This window comes from Pogona vitticeps, chromosome 3 (genome assembly GCF_051106095.1).
Source record: "Pogona vitticeps strain Pit_001003342236 chromosome 3, PviZW2.1, whole genome shotgun sequence".
In the NCBI taxonomy this organism is placed as follows: domain Eukaryota; kingdom Metazoa; phylum Chordata; class Lepidosauria; order Squamata; family Agamidae; genus Pogona; species Pogona vitticeps.
In genome coordinates this window covers 221346359-221364906 of record NC_135785.1, presented here as the reverse complement: position 1 = coordinate 221364906, position 18548 = coordinate 221346359, and the positions used below count along the sequence as shown (strand labels likewise).

The following is an 18548-nucleotide window of genomic DNA, read 5'->3' as shown; positions in this document are numbered from 1 at the left end:
GACACCTCCTGAAAACATAAGGTCATAATTACGTTGTATTTCCAAATTCAGCACTGAGCCAAGATCCCACCCATCCACCCAATCTTGGTGATGGTCAGGAGTGAATCTGTTAAACATAATGTGCCTTATATGCCCATTCCTGAAGAAGTTTAGTCTGGCCATGGTCACACATGACTTGATCATGTTCCTTTTGGATTACTGTAATGCACTTTACATGGAGCTGCTTTTAGAAAGTGCTCAGAATCAGAATTGGATCCAAAATGCTGTGGCCAGGCTGGTGACAGGACACAGTTATAGTAAGAACAGAAATTCTTTACAAGAGCTTCCTTGGCTACCTCTTCATTTCTGGACACAGTTCAAAGTGTTGGCTATGACCTATACAGCCTCATACGACTTGGTTCCAGACTGTGTGAAGGGCTGCACCAATCTATATGAACCCCCCCCCCAGGTCTAAAGATAATCAGGAAAGGCCTTTCTCCCCCTCTCCTCACAAGCATATCTGTAAAGGCTTTCTGGATGGCTGCTTGCTTCCAAAGCAAACTAGGCTTACCCCCTCCCTGTCCTCCCTCTCCTGGCATGCAAAGATTTTTATTTACAGAGGGCTTCCATGAATTATTGACTCCTGATGAAAGACCTTTCAATGACTGGTGTTGTATAGCTTGTTGTTTGTCAAGATTTTCAAACTGTGTCCCTTTTGTATGATTTTAATCCAATAAGTACTGTAGTGTGATTATGTTTTGATATTACAATATATTGAGACTTTTACTGTAATTAGTTCTGCTTTTTAAATTTGTGCTGAAGTTGTCTTGAGTCCTGCAAAGAAAAAAGATGGGCTATAAATTGAATAGATAAATGCTAAGTCGTATGTAGTGATTAGTTTGAATAGCATTTCTGTGTGATCCTAAAAATTGAAATGTAGGAAACATATGAGTATTGTGAACTAGAGCTAAACAGGGACTGGCAGCAGTGTTTAAATCATATAACTAAGGAGGCTCTTAATGATTCGAACAGAAAAAGTGTGAACTTTTACTACAACATTTCCAATGCTACATTATGATTCAAAGTTATTCTAAGAAAGAGAGTAATATGTGAGCTCACAAAGCTTCAAGGAGATCTGGATTAAGTTCTGCTTGTTTCAAAAGGGATCCCAATTCATTAAGAGCAAATTAATTTTTCCAAAGTGGCCTGATTTAACTCAGGATTTAGCTAGATCCAACTCTGATCCTTAGTTCTACCCACAAGTAGATCTGGATAAAGGATAATATTTTTTTAAATTGTCCCATTTGCTCTATGAAACAGTACAGTTCTTAATTCTTTCATACTAATTTTAATCTTTTTCTCTTTTTATTGGGAAAAACTGAGTGAATGAATGAAAGAATTTTTCCGCAAGTGGCTTGGTCCCCCATTTCCTTTGTTCTGTCTTCAAAGATGCCATCTCTGGCCTGCGGAAATGTGAATGTTGTGTTTTCATGGTTTTCCGTGATTAAAATCTGAAGTAGACCTTGCAACTTTCATTCAGATTTTGCTCTTCTTTGTTAAATGATGGCTTCTGTGAGACATTTAAAAAGAAAACTCCTGCATAGTGAAAAATGTCTACTAGAGAGGTTTGATGTATTGTGCATTATTCCTTATGCAGTGTTTTGTAACTGGACTGGAATATTTCTTTATTCAGGTTCTACAAGTGTCATCGGATGCTGAACATAAAAACAGTTTCTTTCATGTGCACCAGATGGGCACCATAAATGTGGAACCAGCCAGGCATTAGATATACCTTTGGCTGTCAAGGATAGCTTGTTTGGCAAAGCTATTACAGACTATTTAGAATTTGATGGAACAGTGCTCTGAATAAATCCATTGCACTATGAATTGTTGCCAAGGCTGGTAAACACCCTCAGCAGCCAACCAGGAACTGCATCAAACGTACTTCTTTTGCTAATCCCCAAGACTCAACAACTAAGCCCTAGATAGCAGTGTAATGTCACTTAAATGCTCACTAAAAGCAGTATTGTATATTCCCTCTACACACAAATAAATAAAACAGGAAAGGAGTTAAAATAGTCAGAGAATGTCTGTATATCATGATGTGTATTCATTATAGCTGCACGCTAGTGCATCTCTGTTATTTTGGAGCAGAGCAATTCAACATTCTACAAGGCAATTCTAAAAATGGTGGCAGCATGAACAAAAAACATATCACTTTAAAGCTAGACTTTGGAACAGCACTAAACTTGACAAAGATATAGCAGATAGTTGGATCGTGCTCTGTGTCAAATTAATGGACAATTGGGGGGAAGGGTTTTGAATTATGAATTTTTAAATTTAAGAATCTTCCCCCCCCCCACCAACCCCATGCAGAAATGAGCAATCCTAAACAAACCCAGATTTAAAATAGCTCATAGAAATTGAAAAGACTAGTCCTGCTTATCTTGAAAGAGAATGGTTGGTTCCACCCACTTTTTGGATTGGTTATATCTCCAAAAAGCTGAGTGGTTTATATATCTGGCTGCAGAGCCACAGAATTCGATTCTCCATTCTCCTTCCTTGACAAGGGCTGAAACCGATGGTCCATAGGATCCCTTCCATCTCTGCAGTTCTAAGCTGCTGCTGCTGATAATGATTAAATTGGTCCCAGTGGGGGAGAGCACATTTTGTTGTATTGCTTTGTCTAAATGGATTTAAGTTGTTAATTTGTTAGTAATATACTGTAATTTCTTTTTTAATATTCTTTTTTTGTAATTGTTAATAAAATATTTAAAATGATTTGAAAAACTTAAAAGCAAAAGACCAGCCAGCAGAGACATCTATTGCCACCTGCTCAAATCAGTTGTTTGCCATCTTGTAGCATTTTTCCTCTTGCTCGTAGGCTGCCAGGGGAGAGGCAATCCTCTTTTTTAAAGTTTCTCTACTTGAAGGAGGGAATCTTTCACCTAAACCTTGAAGTAAGACCTATTTGACAGTGGAATGGATTGCCTTGTGGTGGACTCTCCTTCATTTAAAGACCTATCAAGGATGCTTTGGCAGAGAGTAGGGCAAGAATACCACACAGGGTCCTAAATCATTACTAGATATGGAATGCAACCAAACACCCACTGTCCCATTATCCTGGACTCCTACATGACTATTTTGCCATTTAGTCTCCATATTCTCCCTTTTATGTCTGAAGAAGTGGACAATTTCCATGGAAACTCACATTAAAATATAGCTGTTAGTCTCCAAAGTGCCACAATATCTTTGTTCTTTTTCCCCCCTATAGCTGGACCAATAAGGTTCAGCTTGGGCATAGATTGGGGTCAGACTGGAGCATATTGACCTCTGCATTGTATGATCTCCAGGAAATAGATCACACTGTACCCCTTCATAAGTGGTGCAAATTATGATCTATTTTTCTATGTGATCACACCCTAAGTCTAAATTAAATATGAGTAGCCATAAAGAGGAAGATGAGAGACCCTGAAGTTGTTCTCCAACAGTGAGTATATGGATACTGCAGGATGAAGTGTGCCTCCCTCTTGGAACATGGCCTGCCCCTACATCCAAGAGAAGTGAAGAAATTATGTTTGAAAAGAGGCTGCCACAAGTTCAGTGAAAACTCTTATCCTCCTAGGGCATTGTTACATTGTGTGGCTGTGACATACTGGAAGACAGACCCAGGTGCCTATTTCTTCCCACAGTTTGTCCAAAAGCAAATGTCTACTAGATAACTTGGTTTAATTTCAGGAGATAAACATATGGGTACACTCACCACACCACACACAAAGGGAGAGACCTGGCCCTTCCATCATTGTCTGTACCACCCTACTGCACTTGGAATGTAATGAGTCTGAAGAGAGGGAGTTTTGTTATCCTTGAATGCTTGCCACATGGGTTGAGGCTCTGGTTTTTGTGGAGCATATACATTCTCTCATTATGGGCTTTTCCTCTTCATATTCATTACTTTCCACATGTAGGGTGGTGACTGAACCAGAAAGCGTTGGGGTTAGAAAACTCCATTCTTCACATGGCAAGTATATCCACAGAGAGAGAGAGAGAGAGAGAGAGAGAGAGAGAGAGAATTTCCTAAAAGAAATGCTCTGGATGTACCCCTACAAAGTTTCTAACACACCTAATAAATAACTGACATATGTTCAAACAAATTGAAAACAAGTTTTGCAACTTACTAATGGTAGTCTTTTAGAAAATTTCAATTTAATTTGTAATTTATTTATTTATTATAGTTTTAAAATCTATTGATGGCAGTTCATGAATTCTGCATCCGAAAATGAATTTATAATATTCGGCAATAAAACCAAACTTTTCCCTCTTTGGGTTATCTTTCCAGCATTATTTCCATGGAGACATTTTAAATATTGAACTTTGATGAACAGTGTATCTGTTCTTTAGCATTCTTGTTGTTGTTGTTGTTGTTTAGTTGTTAAGTCGTGTCCAACTCTTCATGACCCCATAGACCTGAAGACGCCAGGCCCTTCTGTCTTCCACTGCCTTCCAAAGTTTGGTAAAATTTCCTTAGTATTGATCTTTAATTAAAAGATTGTTGTCATAAGCTGGAAGGTGAGATAACTTCTTCTTTAACACACAATCTTTTCATTCATGTATTACCACAGGTTTATTTATTTATTTATTGTGGAGGGCGTATGATTGGGTTTAAATGTATATCACATTATTGTCTTAGACATCAAGACAATAATGGTTGCTAGATGTTAAGCTGTAAATACTGAGGGCTGATCCAGTATCTGGCTCAAAAGCATTTAACACTGGTCTGTGACTGAGGGGATTATAGGACTGTTTATCTGTTTTAGCCTTAGGAACAAGATACTTGAAAAGCCACCTGTCTCCCTATGTACCTGCCAATATATTAAGATCTTTAGAGAAGGTTTTCCTGAAAATTGCCCCTACCATCTGAAGGGGAGACAGCCTTGGTGGTGGCACACCAAGTGTGGAACACAGTCTGTCAAGAGGTTCAGCCGAAACCTCCTTATGGTCCTCCTGGTTCCATTTTCACTTTCCTGGGCTTTTAAATCCAGTGCTAATCCTGCCATCAGTTTTATGGTGCTTTTATGTTTTATGGCATATAACTTATTACCTTATTATCTTTTTTTGCATTTCTTTTTTAGTATATGTTGAACACACTGCCCTGTGGAGATGATTGAAGGGTGGTATAAAGTACTCTAAATAAATCTATAAATAATGCATGCAATGATGGAGAATATAATAGCTCAAGAATCACTCTTGCACTTCCATGCAGTCTGCATGCTGAGTTACTCTCTAAATCTAAGCTTATTCTACCACAGCAGAATATATATATTTGTTTGCGTTTTTCTCAATTTCTTTTTTTCCCTGAACCCAAACTTTTCCCTAGCTTTATCCATCCTCAGAACTCTCATAAAAGCATTGTCTTGGTTTCTTCAATACGTTAACCCATATCCCCGAAGGAAGCTATAAATCATTGGCTAAAGTTATCAAATACACTACGTTTATATAAAAAAGTGCAGACCCTTTTTTTTTTTTCTGTGAATCTTTTCTTCACAAGCTACTGGCTTACAATTTCTCACTCACATGGAAACAATTCAGGAAGACAACTGTGTGACAAACCCAGACCTACTGGAGGATGCCACACTTTCACTAAGCTGCCACCAACCATTCCCTGTAAGAAGTCACACAGACCAGGAATGGATTTTTAACAAATAAAGGAATAAGGTTTATTTAATTAACACACAGGGAAAATAAAATGATCAAGTGAATAAGATACAGTAACGTGGCTTAGTCTCAATCATGCATACACCAGTTTGGTTCACTCAGAACACTCTTAAATAAAGCACAGACCCTGAACCTATCAGTTCTGGCTAACCATACAGACACCTGAACCTATCAGGTTGGTACTGACTGACACACAGTAGTACCCTGTCTGACACACAGACTCCCACACCAGCTTCTTCTCTCAGCTCTTCTCCAGCTTCTAAACTTCTCCACACAAGCTCCACATATATATACAGTACAGCCCCTCCTCCTGATGTCCCGCCTTCCACTCCCCATAGGATGGAACTTTCCCTCCAAACCCATGACAGACAGGTAACATCAGTGCTGTATGTAACACCTCCCCTTTTTATAAGTTGTTTTGTAGGGGGAAAGCTAAGGTGCTTTTCACAAAAAAACAACCTGGATAAAACACACAAAAACAGTTATACATACAATATCATACTCACTTATACTTACACTCTATTAGGCATTTAAACATTTACAATACAATACATCAAGTTACCTTTATTCATACAAACCAGGCATGTTTAATAAACAGATACATTTAACCTTTTGTCACCAAATTATATACATAGTCCATGTTTCTTTCGCCGTCTTCATTCTTCAGGTCTTCTTGACAAGGCGTCAGCAACACAGTTCACTGACCCTCTGACCACCTTCACTTCAAAGTCATAGTCTTGCAGGTTTAAAGCCCACCTCATAAGTTTACTATTGTGGGTTTTCATTGTCTTTAACCATTGCAGTGGTGAATGGTCAGTGCACAGAATAAAATGTCTTCCCCAGATGTAAGGCTTGGCCTTCTGGATCGCGTAGACTATGGCCAGGCACTCCTTTTCCACGGTTGCCAAATGTCTCTCACCTTTCTGGAGTTTCCTACTCAGGTAGGACACTGGATGCTGGTCACCATTTTCATCCTCCTGGCAAAGAACTGCTCCTACCCCGCTGTTAGACGCATCGGTGTAGATGATGAACTCCCGGTCGAAGTCTGGAGCACGCAGCACTGGATAGTTGATGAGGGCCTCCTTCAACCTCTGGAACGCCTCCTCACAGTCGCTGGTCCACGGGATGCGGTCATCAGTCTTCTTCCGCGTCAGATCGGTCAGCGGAGCTGCAATCTCGCTAAACCTCGGGATGAACTTTCTGTAGTAGCCCACCAACCCAAGAAATGATTTGACTTTTTTCTTGGTGTTGGGTCTGGGCCAATCACGAACTGCTTCTATCTTGGCCTCTAGGGGTTTGATCACTCCTCCCCCTACTATGTGACCCAAATATTTTATTTCTGGGCTACCCAGCTGCAGTTTGTTCTCTTTGCAAAGCCTAGGCCAAAGCACTTCCTTCCCTGGGTCAAAGTGCCTCTCCCTGGCTTTCTGGTCATCCCAAGCTTTCTTTCTGACCTTTTGAGCTTGCAGGGTCTCTGCTGCTAGCTCTAGGTTTCTCTTTAGGTCATTCCTTAAAGAGTCTCTATATGTCACAACATCTTGTGGGTCATTCTGGGTGATCTGCTCCCAATTTTGTTTGATCAAATCAAGTGGCCTTTTCACCCTTCTCCCAAACAAAAGTTCAAACGGACTGAACCCGGTACTGGCTTGTGGCACTGATCGATAAGCAAACAAAAGGGATTGCAGCTTCTGGTCCCAATTGTTTGGATTCTCTGCCAAGTAAGCCCTAATCATGCGCATTAGAGTCCCATTGAACTTCTCAGTTAACCCATTACTTTCAGGGTGATAGGCAGTGGTTTCCTTGTGCTTAATTCCACAGATTTGCCATAAGCGTTTCATGAGCTTCGATGTGAACGATGCGCCCAAATCTGTGATTATTTCTGAGGCAAATCCCATCCTGGACATATACCCCACCAAGGCATCTGCCACTGTGTTAGTTTCAATGTTAGTCAAGGGTATGGCTTCAGGGTACCTCGTGGCATGGTCCACAATGGTGAGAATGAACCTGTTCCCCCTCTTTGTGGCCTTGGGCAAAGGTCCCACAATATCCACCCCTATGCATTTGAACGGAGTGTCAATCACAGGCAAAGGGCACAACTTTGCTTTGGTCCTGTCACGGTTATTCCCCTGCCTCTGACACACATCACATTGTTTACAGAACTCCTTGATCTGCTTCCCTATTTCAGGCCAGTAAAAATTCTGTGTGATTCTCTGCTGTGTTTTGTTCACCCCTAAGTGCGCAGCAAACATGTCAGAGTGCCCCCTTTGTAAGATCATGGGGCGATACTTTTCAGGTACCACTAGCTGACTTCTGATCCCATCTCCCCCTTTTGAGATATTCCTCAGGGTCTCTCTATATAAAATTCCCTTTCTCTCACAAAATCTCACTGGGGTCTCAGGTGTTAGCTGGGTGTCTGTCACCTGTTCAAAACACTTTTGGAGAGTGGCGTCTGCCTTTTGCTCTTGGCCAAATCGGCTGTCTGTGGTTAAGGTTTCCACCACAGCTTCGGAACTCCCCCCACCTGCTTCCGTCTCGGGCTCATCATTACCCCCCTGACCTGTCCCCGTGGTGGCTTGTGAACGTGTAATCACTAGCACCCGTTTCACATGTTCAGCCAGGTCATTTCCCATGAGCACGGCTGCTGGCAGAGTCGGTGAAATCGCTAGCCGCCAAACTCCCCTCCAGCCTTGAAAGTTCATAGGTACCTCAGCTACTGGCAGCGAGATCGCCTGTCCCTCAATCCCTGCCACCTTTATGCTCTCATTTGGGATTACATACTCCCTAGGAATAATATCTGGATGGCACAGGGTCACCTGGGAACAAGTATCCCTTAACCCCCGATACTGATGGTCAAGTATTCCTACGTCCACCCCTGCTGTTTCAAACAACTGAGAATCTGTTCTCACAAGTAAGCAGCGCCTGACCTCCACAAGAGGACCATTTTCCTCAGCCTGATCAGCAGATGTCACTGTTCCAGATTGAGTAGCCATGGCAACAGGCTCCCTCAGTGCCAAGGAGCTTTGCTCTTTCTGGACACAGAACACAGCTTTTGGCTTGGTTCCACTCGAATCATGAGGCACATTTCCTTTTAGCTGCTTTAATTTCTCACACTCTGAGATTAGATGGCCCTTTCCCTGACAGAAATAACATTTTCTGCTATATTTTGAGTCTTTCTCATCTTGTTTTGGTTTTCCCTCCAAAATCTGAGGTCTTGGTTTCATATCTGAGGGCTTCCCTTCACCATGGGCCCCTCCCCCTTGCTGGTTTTTCCCTGGTCCCTGAGAGTACTTGCTGTAGGTTTCTTTAGGTTTTCCTACAGATTTCTCCTCCTCACCTAAGGGCTTTCTTATCTGGTAAATAAAATCTGCGATTTCGGCTGCTTCTGCCACAGATTTCGGTTTCCTTACCCTCACCTGGAACTTCAGTTCCCCATGCAGGACTGCATAGAACTGTTCCAGGGCTATCAGGTCTTTGAGCTGCTGGAAGGTCTCTGTTCCCTCCTGAGATAGCCATTTCTCTAGCAGCCTCACCAGTTGGGCCCCCACTTGGGTAAAAGTCTGCTCTGGTTTCTTTGTGAGGGACCTGAATCTCTGCCTCAGCTGTTCCGTATTTATCCCATGTCTGGCAAACACCAGTTTTTTAAACTCAGAGAAGTCTTTTAGCAGCTCCTCTGGCATCTCTGCATAGACTTCTGCCAGGCTGCCACTGATTAAAGACCGCATAATGGTCATCTTCTCAGTTTCCCTTACTGAGAAGTCCACAAACGCTCTTTCCACTAAGGAAAAGAACACCTCAGGGCAATCTCCCTTGTGGTACACAGGGAATTTCTTCAGGTCAGCTTTAGACAATTGGCCTCCCTCAGAATCCCTATTGTTATTATTGTTCTGATTCATCAGTTCCAATTTTCTTAACTCAAACGCCATTTTCTCTCTCTGCAATTCCAATTCAAATTGTCTTTGCCTCTCCCTTTCCTCCCTTCTTTCTCTCTCTAATCTTTCCTCCATTTCCCTCACCCTCAGTTCATGCTGTTGGGCTAGGAGTATTTTTCTGAGTTCTGGGTTCTGTTCTCCCGTGCTGTCACCCTGCACTGAGCCAAATTCATCCTCAGAACCTTGGTCTACCTGGGGGTCTTTCACTTCACCCATTTCTGCCATTTGGCTTCGAGTCAAGGGCATAATCCCCCCCCAGAACAGGCTGCTTTCAAAAGTCAAGCCTCAAAATAAAGCGACCACTTTTTTCTCTTTTGCCTCAAAACCAGCCTTCTATAGCTTGCTGCTGTTCTTCAGCACTAACTTGCAACTGTTGCAAGCCAGAGTCTACCCCCCTCTGCTAGGCCTCTCAACAGGCAGGCTAGATCACTGCTATTTTACACAGTTTTGCCTCAGCTTTTTTCCCGCCAAAACAGGTTGCCTCAGAGCTCCCTAATCTAGTCCCCAGTTGGCACGTTCTTCCACTAGCGCACCTCCCCGTGAGGTACGCCTAGAAGATTACCTACGCGCCCTCAGATTGTCCCTGACTAGACCCCCCTTGCTCTGGGCACACTTGCCAAGGCTTTTCTGGACCACTGGACAACTGGACCAGTCGTATCCCACACGCTGGACACCAATCAATGTGACAAACCCAGACCTACTGGAGGATGCCACACTTTCACTAAGCTGCCACCAACCATTCCCTATAAGAAGTCACACAGACCAGGAATGGATTTTTAACAAATAAAGGAATAAGGTTTATTTAATTAACACACAGGGAAAATAAAATGATCAAGTGAATAAGATACAGTAACGTGGCTTAGTCTCAATCATGCATACACCAGTTTGGTTCACTCAGAACACTCTTAAATAAAGCACAGACCCTGAACCTATCAGTTCTGGCTAACCATACAGACACCTGAACCTATCAGGTTGGTACTGACTGACACACAGTAGTACCCTGTCTGACACACAGACTCCCACACCAGCTTCTTCTCTCAGCTCTTCTCCAGCTTCTAAACTTCTCCACACAAGCTCCACATATATATACAGTACAGCCCCTCCTCCTGATGTCCCGCCTTCCACTCCCCATAGGATGGAACTTTCCCTCCAAACCCATGACAGACAGGTAACATCAGTGCTGTATGTAACAAACTGTTCCACTCCTGCTAAATAAGCTACACTAAAGAAAGAGTGCAAATGAACTTCAGTGGTCATCTGAATCAGCCTGGGTGTCTCTGTGAAACTGGGCATACATATGCATTAAGTAGTCGAGAACTGTGCGTCCTGGGACTGTGTCAAGACTACATCCCTGTCTATAAGTCCCTTCTGAGTTCATGATGGGGCTGTAAACTATTCCCATTATTACCAGCTCCCACTGGGCTTGTAAGAATGTTAAAGAACATAATTTGGTTTTCAGCTTGGAGATATCCATCAACAGGGCAATGGATCAGTTGCAGTCAGAGCCAGGTTTTATAGTCAATGCAACAAAAGAGAAGATAGGAATTAGCTGAACAACTGGAAAAGATCTGTGGTGGTGGTGAACATTACAAATGTGATAATGGGTTGCACTATTGGGTGATATGCTTCACTTAACAAAAAGAAAAAATAAATGATGTTTTTAAGTCTACAACTTGCAGAATCTCACAGTGGAAGTTATAATCCAAAACTGATAACTTTCCCCTATCTGCCAGTTTAAGAAGGTGTGGTGGAGCAGGAAGGGATTAGGCATTTTTGCAAGGGCAGTTGAAAAAAGTTGAGTTAAACCAGCAAACACTTAAAATGTAAGTGTTCTTGAAACTGATACTCTGCTTTTCTTGCAGAAGCATGATGGCCACTTCACAGTCATCCAGCTTGTTGGCATGCTACGTGGAATTGCTTCTGGCATGAAATATCTCTCAGACATGGGCTACGTACATCGAGACTTGGCAGCTCGTAATATTTTGGTCAACAGCAATCTCATGTGTAAAGTCTCTGATTTTGGATTATCACGAGTATTAGAAGATGACCCTGAAGCAGCTTATACAACAAGTGTAAGTTCCTTGGTGTTTCTAATGTCAAAGGATTATTGATGGAGGTTAGACATTCTCCCTTTTGGGAGGGCATGCCCATCTTATCTTTATTCACTGCTGTTTCAGTAATGTTTGCTCTCAATGCATCTTGTATTGGCTGCCTTTGTAATTTTGATCTCTTCAGCAGAAAACTGGATATTTCAAGTGACCTCTGTTTTTACCATGGTACTATATTCAACGTAGCTTTTTTATCATTATTCTTTGTTGTTCATCTAAGTGGCTTTAGTCCATTCCTTTCATTTCCTAGGGCCACAATTTTTCAGGAAGCTGATTGAATTTGTAAGCATGTGAGAATTTTATTTTTTTTGAACTAAATAAACCTACTGAATTGATATTATTACTTCATCTCCCACAGCCAATATAATAACAGAACAATGTAACTTATTTATTTCCACTCTTTAAACATGATTAGTTTTATTTGAGATATATTTTAAATCTCGAAATAGAGAATTACCTGAGCACAGTGTTGCAGTGCATGTGTTTACTTACTGACACTTTCCTTCAACTCACCTTGGTTATGTTTGTCTTAGTTTTTCCCAATATATAATGGCATTTTATTCATTTTTTGTGAGAAGGCGTACAGTAGTGTAGAAAATTGATCTTGGCCACAGACACACAGAAATGGAAACTCGCTTGAGTGTTGCCCTACAGCTTGGTTTATAACAAAGATCTAATTTCATAGCTTCCTCTATATACATAAATTCAATTTCTGTCATTAGAATGGCTGTAAGTAGAAAGACCAAGACTCAGCTATGTTATACATACAGCAGTTTTGTTAATTTAACCAAGATTAATTCATTTGTAATGAAACTGAGGAATGCAGTTAATTTCCTTGATCTGCCAATTGCATATAAGCACAAGGACTGCTATGCCCACTTTTCCCATATGTGAGGGCTTTCTTATTCATTTCACTTCCATGCCTGTTCTTTTGTCTGCTCAGATTTTATTCCATTCTTGAATGAATAGGAGAAATTATTGTCCAATAATTCTTTTTACATATTACAGCGTACAGCTGGAAGAAGCAGCAGTAAGGGGAACTCTGGGGGAAAGTGACCATGATATATTTGAGTTCTTGATTTTGAAAGGAGCAGAAGTGGAGTGTAGCCATATGTATATGGTTGATTTTTAAAAAGCCAATATGAATTAAACTCAGAAAAATGATAGGTGATTTCCCATGGCAGGAGATCCTAACAGATAAAGGAGTAGGAGTTTCTTAAAAATAGAAATCTAAAGCACAACTACAAACAATTCCAACAAGATAAAAAGGTGGAAGACCGGGGGGGGGGGGGAGAGAGAGAAAGACCAATGTTGCTTCACAAAAAGCTCAGAGAGGACCTGAAAACAAAAAAGGACACATATAGGAAGTAGAAGGAAGGCCAGGTAACAAAGGAAGAGTACATGCAAGTAGCAAAGAATTGCAGGGGATGGCATCAGGAGGGGAAAAGTGGAGAATGAGTGGAAGTTAGCAAGAGATGCTGAAAGTAACCAAAAAAAAAGGACTCTTCAAGTACATGCATAGCAAAAGTTAGTGAAAAGAAACAGTGGCACAGCTACTCCATGGGGATTTTTAAAAATGATAACAGATGACAAAGAAAAGCAGAAGTGCTCAGTTCCTTCTTTAGCTCAGTATCCCAAAAGACAGGCTATGACTCTCCAAGCAAATGTGAAGTACAAAGGGAAGGCACAAGATTGCAGTTTGAGGTTGATAAACAAATATTTATTTATTTTATTTATTTATTAAACTTCTAGACCACCCAACTTAGTGAACTACTACTCGGGGTGGTTTATGTAATTAAGCAAACCATACAAACTAAAATAATTTAAGAATGCATGGAGAATATCACAGAAAAGCAGAAACAAAACCAGGAAGGTGACCAAGGATTGCCACCTAGTGGCTTAGGTGAACCAAATTATATAAACCATAACATAATAACAAAATATCCAGCAATATAATAATATAATCAGTAACTGCAATAGATTATGAGTCTCAAAAATTAACCCAGGATGTTGCCAAAGGCCTCCTTGAATACTTCAGTTTTTATTGATTGCTTGAAGATCTGTAGGGAGGGGGGCTGTCTTAAATTCTTGTGAAGGTTTATTCCACAGTGAGGGTGCCACTACAGAAAAACCCTGGGTTCTAGTATTGTTTTACTTTATAGTCAATGAATACCTTATTACTTTGAATGAGTTCCCCATGGCTGGATGAACGGCATCCGAAAATATTGAAAGAACTGGCTGGAGAGATCTCAGAACTACTGTATTATTTTCTTTAAATTATGGAGGATGGGTGAAATGTCAGACGATTGGAGGAGGGCTAACATTGTCCCTATCTTCAAAAATGGCAAGAAAGGAGGAACCAGGTAACTACAAATCAGCCTGACATCAATAACAGGGAAAATTCTGGAGCAGATTATAAAGCAATAATTCTGCATGTGCACCCAATGTTACAAGATGGGGGTACTTGGTTCACTAATACTACAAGTGAGAAGAATCCTGTAACTGTTGTACATCAAAAGCTGAATAAGAGCCAGTAGCCAGCAGTGTGATGTGAGCAAAAAAGGCAAATGTTATTTTAGGCTGCAAAAGTATAGGATCGATCCATCCATCCATCCATCCATCCATCCATCCATCCATCCATCCATCCATCCATCCATCCATCCATCCATCCATCCATTCATCTATTTTTACCCTACCTTTCTCCTTGAAAAGGACCAAAGGCGGCTTACAACAATGAAAGACAATATTTAAAGTTGAAAACAGTGAGGATATAACAGTGGTTAACATAATTAAAAAAAGATACTTGAAAATTATGAACACCATTAACAGGCAATATTAAGGCAAAGATCAATAAGTATACAAAATTTTTAAAAATGTCGCTCTGAGAGGAAAACACAAGTAGTACTAACAATCCAGTCAAAGCAGTAATGAATAATAACAATCTATCTAAAAATCACACAAAGATAACTGGTTACTGACAGAAGGCTTGCCTAAAGAGAAAGGTCTTTGCCTGCTTGTGGAAGGATAGCAAAGATGGGGCCAGTCTGGTCTCCAAAGTTCCCTCTATTCAGCACTGGTTAGGTCTCATCTAGGGCATGTATCAAGTTCTGGACACCGTACTTTAAAAAGGATGCTGAAAGCCTGGAACAAGTTCAGAGGAGGGCAACAAGAATGATCAGGAGACTATGAGGAAAAACTGGAAGAACCGGGCATTATCTGTCTTGAGAAATTAGGATTAAGGGGAGATATGATAGCATTTTTCAAATGCTTGAAATATTGTCATATAGAGGAGGGGCAGGATCTCTTCTCAGTCATTCCAAAGACACATAATAATGAGCTCAAATTACAGGAATCCAGATTTTAACTGAATATTAGGAAAAGCTCTCTAATTGAGCAGTATGACAGTGGATCCAATTACTTAAGGAGACGGTGGGTGCTACATCACTGGAGGAATTCAAGATAAAATTGGACAACCACCTGTCAGATCTGCTTTGATATGGATTGCTGAACTGGGTAGAGGGTTGGACTTGATGACCTTATAAGTCCTTCCAACAAAATTATTCTGTGAATCTATACCTTAGATCAGGGGTCAGGGAACTTTTTTACCTTTCCCTCCCCCCCAAAAAATTATATACTCCAACATTATCCCCTTGATTCGAAAGGAAGGAAATCATATATTATTTGAATTGAAGATATTATTGAATCTACACAGGCTGTGTACCAAACTAGCAGAATGCACCAAATTTGATAAAGATGTGCACTATTTTTGCTGGAACACATTATACTTCAGCCATAGTGTGGCATAGGCAGTAGTAAGGTGTCCAACGTGCCTAGCAAGTTGCATTAAATTTTTGCTAGCTCACAGAGGATTTAATCATCATCAGTGGCTGCCAGAGTGGTGCTAGCAATGACATGCTTGCTAGAGACAGCCAACACAGAATTGGAAAGGGGGCTTTCCCTACCACTTTAATCATTCTATGTGTGGTGTGCAAAAAGGAACAAACCAGGCTAAAGGCCATGTCACCACCACCCAGGTGCCACAGCCCAATATCAAAGGAGCAGTGTGCTTTTTTATCATCATCAATGGAAAACTCAGCAGTGGCCAGAGGACTGGAAAAGATCAGTCTACATCCCAGTCCCAAAGAACGGCAGTGCCAAAGAATGCTTCAACTACCGAACAATTGCACTCATTTCACACACTAGCAAGGTTATGCTTAAAATCCTACAAGTTAGGTTTCAGCAGTATGTGGACCAAGAACTCCCAGAAGTACAAGCTGGATTTTGAAGGGGCAGAGGAACTAGAGACCAAATTGCTAACATGCACTGAATTGTGGAGAAAGCCAGAGAGTTCTAGAAAAACATCTGCTTCTGCTTCATTGGCTACGCAAAAGCATGGCAGAAAGTGAGGAGGAATTAAAGAACCTCTTAATGAGGGTGAAAGAGGAGAGTGCAATAAATGGTCTGAAGCTCAACATCAAAACAACTAAGATCCTGGCCACTGGTCCCATGACCCCCTGGCAAATAGAAGGGGCAGATATGGAGGCAGTGAAAGATTTTACTTTCTTGGGCTTCCTCTTGAGTAGCTATTGCTGAAGGGCCCGCCCCGAGTAGACATGGTCTAGAGGGGCGGGTCAAAAATCAAACAAACAAACAAACAAACAAACAAACAAACAAACAAACAAACACATACATACATACATACATACATACATACATACATACATACATACATACATACATACATACATACATAAACAAATAAATAAATAAATAAATAAATGATCACTGCAGAGGGTGACAGCATTTACAAGTGGATTTACAAGTGCCTGCTGCAGCCAAAGAAGTAACAGGGAGAGGTGGCTTACAATTTGATGTTTGGCTGCAGAGGGTGAGAGAGGGAGGGGGTAGCACTCTGCTCATTACCCCCAGGATTTTCACTTTTACCACATTTGGGGTAATTTATCCCTGTTCCCTGACCTATGCCTTAGATGAAAATGAGTAATATTCTTAATGGTTTAAGCATGGTTAATACAGCTTTTAAATATCCAAATATGTTAAAAATTGAATATATCCTTTCAATAAGACTTTCCCAAAATTAAAATGAACTTTATTTTCTGCATTAGTTGTTAAGTATTTATCATCAGTTTATTATCAGTACAAGACACTAGCTGGACCATATATAAGTCACTTAATAGACTTCAAAGCTCAGTAGGAAGTTCAAAGGACAATCAAATAAAATGGGGCTACTTGGATACAGAAGAGGTTTTCTGTGACTGGAGAAATCCAATCAATGCAGCACTTAGATGCGTGCAGTTTCTACCCCATCACGTGTACAAAAGAAGATCTATCAAATGGCTAAGATAATGCTATTGAATCAGCCTGCTTCTGGTGAACAACAGTCTAATTAACTTAACATTTTAATTTGGTTTTAATTTTATCTATATTTTCATATACAGCACATCCATAATTTGGAATTATGTAGCACTCTGATACACATAAAGAAAGATCGGTTTGCCTACATATATAATGACAAGACTTTTTTCCCACACCCTTGTTCACAAAGTATTTTTGTTTTCAATTTGGAGAAGAGCTTGCAGAAATATTTACAGTTCTCTTTGTATTCAAAGGCAAAGGACATATCTTGTGCTTTAAGACACTCCAAAAGACAATGAAACAGGAAGCCTGAGGAAAGCACACTTCCTGCTTTCACACTTCTCTACATGTAAAGGGGAATTTGTGTGTGAAGATGTGGATATTCTCACTGGAGAAAACAAGCTCCTCATTAAATTTAGTAGGAGATCAATGATAAAGTGTGACTCATGCTTCCTATTTCAGAGCTTTAAAAACATGCAAAGTACTATAAAACTGGGCTGAGGAAAGATTATAGAAGTGATAAAGGGATAGTTTTGTGATAGAAGAGTTTTGTGATTACAACAGTAGTTCTTCAGCTGCTGTTCATTTTCCATTTGATCTAGAGTTTGCTGTTAGGAAGAGAAGTCTGGTGTCTTAAATCCCCTTAATATCTCCAACATCAGATAAGATCATATGTGTAGGATAAGCATATCTGACTGTTACCCAACAAGGGCTGTGGTGGACAGGCTTGGAAACAGCAAAATCATACTGGCTATAAATAGGGGGTCTTGAAAAAGTAGCAGCCACCAATGCCTAAGCATGTGTGAGAGGCGACGAGCCACTTTGCCCAGGATCAGGAGAGTGTACCGTCCGCCTCTCAAGTAAAGGAAGAAGCACAAGAGATAGGAGTGATAGAAAAGAAATTAAGCAGAAATGAAAGAAGAGGCTGAAGGGGGCGCAAATCAGGCAGGAAAGGAAGAGGATAAGAAGGAGAGAGGAGGAGGGGAAGAGGCAGAAGCATGTGGGGGAAAAGAGGAGAACGGAGAGAAAAAGGAAGAGCTAGTAAAGTTGATCGAGGAAGATCCTTGGACAGGAGAGTGGGTAGAATTCAAGGTACCTCGTGAGTACGCTGAAGGGGAATGGAGGCAACAAAAGTATAGTAAGCCACCATACTGGGGGGAGACTGAGGAGCAAAAGCAAAGGAAGGAATATAGGGCGCGGGTGAAGAGAGAAGAACAAAGGAGAGAAAGGCAAAAATGTATAGTGATTCCCGAGAAGTCCCGTGGGCCTAACCTCTTCAAACCCCAACAGAGAAAGATACAGGGCTCGACAAATGGGGGACTGCAGGGAACTACGTGTCTCATCCACAAACTTGAAGTGGGCTGAAAACACATGAGAGTTGATGGGTGCCAGACCCAAATGGACCCAAGAAGTTAACAGTTATTCCCCGTTGTCTTACCACGAA

General features: G+C 41.0%; 1 protein-coding gene across 5 annotated transcripts in view; it reads left to right on the top strand.

The window, feature by feature from the left end:
- EPHA6 (EPH receptor A6) overlaps nt 1-18548 on the top strand; it is a 558183-nt gene that overhangs the window by 501848 nt on the left and 37787 nt on the right. For all 5 annotated transcript variants that reach the window (XM_078389828.1, XM_078389827.1, XM_020810349.3 and 2 more), the window contains one exon: nt 11486-11695. In XM_078389828.1, coding sequence (XP_078245954.1) covers nt 11486-11695 — 210 coding nt within the window. The remainder of the gene's footprint in view (nt 1-11485; nt 11696-18548) is intronic.